The 3,410-nt window shown below is 66.7% G+C and overlaps 3 protein-coding genes across 3 annotated transcripts; 1 reads left to right on the plus strand and 2 right to left on the minus strand.

Moving 5' to 3' along the window:
• Positions 1–122: 122 nt before the first annotated feature.
• Positions 123–652, minus strand: MNEG_15354 (hypothetical protein; the record flags this gene model as incomplete). Its single annotated transcript, XM_014036173.1, has 2 exons — positions 123–260; positions 545–652. 2 exons carry the CDS (start codon positions 650–652, stop codon positions 123–125), a joined length of 246 nt encoding a protein of 81 aa, XP_013891627.1.
• Positions 653–740: 88 nt separating this feature from the next.
• Positions 741–1,096, plus strand: MNEG_15355 (hypothetical protein; the record flags this gene model as incomplete). Its single annotated transcript, XM_014036174.1, has 2 exons — positions 741–746; positions 860–1,096. 2 exons carry the CDS (start codon positions 741–743, stop codon positions 1,094–1,096), a joined length of 243 nt encoding a protein of 80 aa, XP_013891628.1.
• Positions 1,097–1,125: 29 nt separating this feature from the next.
• MNEG_15356 (hypothetical protein) lies at positions 1,126–1,636 on the minus strand (the record flags this gene model as incomplete). Its single annotated transcript, XM_014036175.1, has 2 exons — positions 1,126–1,312; positions 1,518–1,636. The coding sequence occupies 2 exons, from the start codon at positions 1,634–1,636 to the stop codon at positions 1,126–1,128; spliced, it is 306 nt and encodes a 101-aa protein (XP_013891629.1).
• Between the last annotated feature and the right edge of the window lie 1,774 nt (positions 1,637–3,410).

Consider the following 3,410-nt stretch of genomic DNA (forward strand, 5'->3'; position numbering starts at 1 on the left):
CACACACACACACACACACACACACGCACAAACACCCCCCACACGCACACGCACGCACGCACGCACGCACGCACGCACGCACGCACGCACGCACGCACGCACGCACACACACACACATGCACCTACATGTTGTTGCAGCCCCGCATGATCGAGACGAACGCGGACGGTCCGCCCCCCCTCCTCAGCGGCAGCACGTCCGAGTACGTCTCCTCCAGCGACAGCGCCACGTTCATAGCCTCAGCGCTGCCGCCGCCGCCCTCCTGGGGGATGGCGAGTTGGGACAAAGCGAGGGAGGCAACATCGATCGACGGCGAGGCGGGACGGCCCCGGGCCAAGCACGGGCGCTCTGCACGCGCGCCTCCGGTCCCGCCGGCGCCCGTGCGGCACGAGAGGGTCGATCGGTCGCGCTGGCGCCGCGGCGGCGGCGGCGTGGCGCTGTCAGTGTTGGCACAGGAGCCCTGCGCCGCCCGCGGCGCGCGTTGACGCCCGCGACGGCTCACGCGAGGCGCACCCGTTGCGTCACCCGTCGTCACCCGCCGCCCACCTGTACCGCCTGCAGTATCCGCGGCAGGTCGCGATACGCGTCCGGCCCCACCACCAGGTCCGCCAGCTTGTCCTTGTCCAGCAGCCGGGCCTTCAGGCGCTCGGCCATGCAGCCCAGGACGCCCACGACCAGGGGGCGCCTTCACGCGCGGTGCAGGGGCGAGGCGAGGGGGGTTTGCTTCGCCAGGGGTGCAGGGATGCGGGTTGCAGGTGTGCCGGTTGCAGGGATCTGCCGTCATCGTCCCGGGGTGTGTTGAGGTGAGGGCTGCAGCAGCTGCAGCAGCAGCACAACCACCACCACCACCCTCACCATCAGCAGCAACCGCAGCAGCAGCAGCAGCAGCAGCAGCAGCAGCAGCAGCAGCAGCAGCCGCAGCCGCAGCCGCAGCCGCAGCAGCAGCAGCCTCCAGCGGGCCTAGCAACGCTTGACATCCTGCACCTGCACGCAGCCAGACGCCCTCCCCCCAAAACAGCACACCACAATCACCCTGGTCCACGCCGGCCGCCCCCGCTCACCCCCTCTCCCGCCGCCGCTGCGCCTTTGCGGCCTTGAGGGTAGCCAGCTTGTTCCATATTCGGGTCTCAGCGCCCTCCCTGCCGCCGCGCGCGGCGCATCGGCGCGAGACGCGACGGCCCCGGGTTAGATGCAGGGGCGGCGGCGGCGCGGCGCTCACGCGCCAGGCCGAATGGTGGCCCCGGCGTCCCCGCGCGTGCGGCTGCAGGGGGCCGGCCGCGGCCGGGCGCACAGCGGAGGCGCGATCGGTGGGTGCTGCCCGTGTGGAGCGGCGCCGAGCCAGTGAAGGCGAGCCAACGCCCCACACGCACATGCCCCCAACACGGCGCGCGCGCACACACGCACGCACGCATGCACACACACACCTCCCACAGCCCACACAAACACATTCAAACACACAGACATTGCACACGCATGCACACAAATGCACACGCAAACAAACCCAGCAACCCGTGCCCACCTGATCGCGCACGTGTTGATGAGCACCGCGTCAGTGTCAGGGCCGACGCCATCTGCGCCGGGGTCGTATCCCGCGTCCCCCAGGATCCGGGCCACCAACTCTGAATCTGATGTGTTCATCTGGCAGCCTGGCGGTCGCATTCCGGTTGCCGAGGGGCGCGTGGCGGGCGGCGGCGGAAGGTGAAGGGGCGAGGACCAACGCTTTGAGGGGGCAGGGATTCGGGGAGGGGCGTCGGACGCGGCCGCTGGGGGACGTGCGCGCGCGCGCGCGCACGGCGCCTGCGAGGGCACTGCAGAGCAGCCAATCGTGGCGGCAGAGCAAGAGGATTGGTGTGAGGAGGGAGGCGGGCTGGGTTTGTCACACCCACCATGGGTGATGATGTGCACTCTGCCGCGTGCCGGCGGCCGGGCCGGGAGCGATGCCGAACCCAATTCTGCGCCGCTGCCCTCTCTGACGGCAGCACCAGGGGCGGCATCGCTTCGCGCCGCTTCGCCATTTGCTGCCGCGGGGCTGCTGTGCGCAGGGCCGCCAGCCGCATTGTCGCCGCTGGCAGTGCTGCTGCTGTGAAGACTCCTCGCCGCAGTGTTTGGTGACAAGTGCGGTGCTGATGTGCTAGCGCAGCTTGCAGCGGCGCGTTGCAATGGGAAGATTATCCTTCTCATCACGCAGGTGTGGTTGAAGTGCCAGACCACGATACCGTATGGCACACGATCTCGGCCACAGTGTTTACAACGGATCCGGGTGTTCCAAATCAAGAGACAGTTCTATGTTCCTTGTACTTGCGGTTTGCGCAGGCGGGATGCTGCTCTACTAGCTTCAACACCGGCGCCATCGATTTCGCTGCGCATGCCCACTCGCACTGCCAGCTCGAGCTGAGCACCACGGCTCCGACCGGTACGGTGCGGATGTGCTGAAGCGTCGGACATATGCGACCCTGCAGTGCTCAGTCTCCATCTCTGCTACAATGTAGTACCCCAAAGCACCCCCCGCTGTTTGTGGGCGGAGCCTCATAGGTTTGTAGCCCCTAAAACGCGCAGCAGCTGCTTCAGCTGGGCATGCATGGCCAGCGAGTCCACGGGCCCAGCGATCGGCGCCACACGTCTACCACGCTATCCAGCCGCCAGGCAGCACCCCACCCTGGCTGGAATGGAAGGGGAACAGGGATTGCTGCTCACGAAACGGTCGCAGTGACACTAGTGACCCACAGCCTCCCGCCCCCTGCGGCCCAGGCGCCAATGCGGTCGGCAAACGTTACCTTCTACAGTACTTCGCAGTGGCTCTGCGCTGCAGACTGCGCAGCAGCACGTGACGGCGCGTTGGTGCAGCGGGTGGCGCAGCCGGCGACGCGGCCCCGCACTCCGCCCCTCCGCCAGGCGACTCCGCCTGCTGGCCCGCCACACCCCTTCCGGCACCTGTTTTTCCGCCGACCGCCGAGCCCACAAACCACAGACAACTTTGCGACGGCTGCCTTTGTTTGTGAGCCGCGGTGGAGCGCTGCGTCCCTTGCTGTCTCCATGGTTGCCGCGCTATCCCCTGCCTTACCTTGACCACGCACACCTCCGCTGCACATGCGCCTGAGTCCAGCATGATTCATGAGGGTTGTGGGCCTCCCCTGCAAGCCAGACCCCTCCTCTCCAGCCAACCCAGGCCCCCACCAGCGCCAATCCATTTCCACGGGCGCCGTCAGCGACCAGCCCGCAAGGGCAGCATGATGATGATGATGATGATAAGTTACTCATACCATAGCATCACTGCCATCGGCCTCGCGCTCATTAGAGCGGACCTCCTCATTCCTAACCTTCCAACGGATCTGCCAGCAAGCATACACATAAGGGGCAACGATATCAGCAAGCACAGAGCCACCAAGAAAATCAAAATCAAGCAACTTGTAAG

This window comes from Monoraphidium neglectum (assembly GCF_000611645.1).
Source record: "Monoraphidium neglectum strain SAG 48.87 unplaced genomic scaffold scaffold05254, whole genome shotgun sequence".
In the NCBI taxonomy this organism is placed as follows: domain Eukaryota; kingdom Viridiplantae; phylum Chlorophyta; class Chlorophyceae; order Sphaeropleales; family Selenastraceae; genus Monoraphidium; species Monoraphidium neglectum.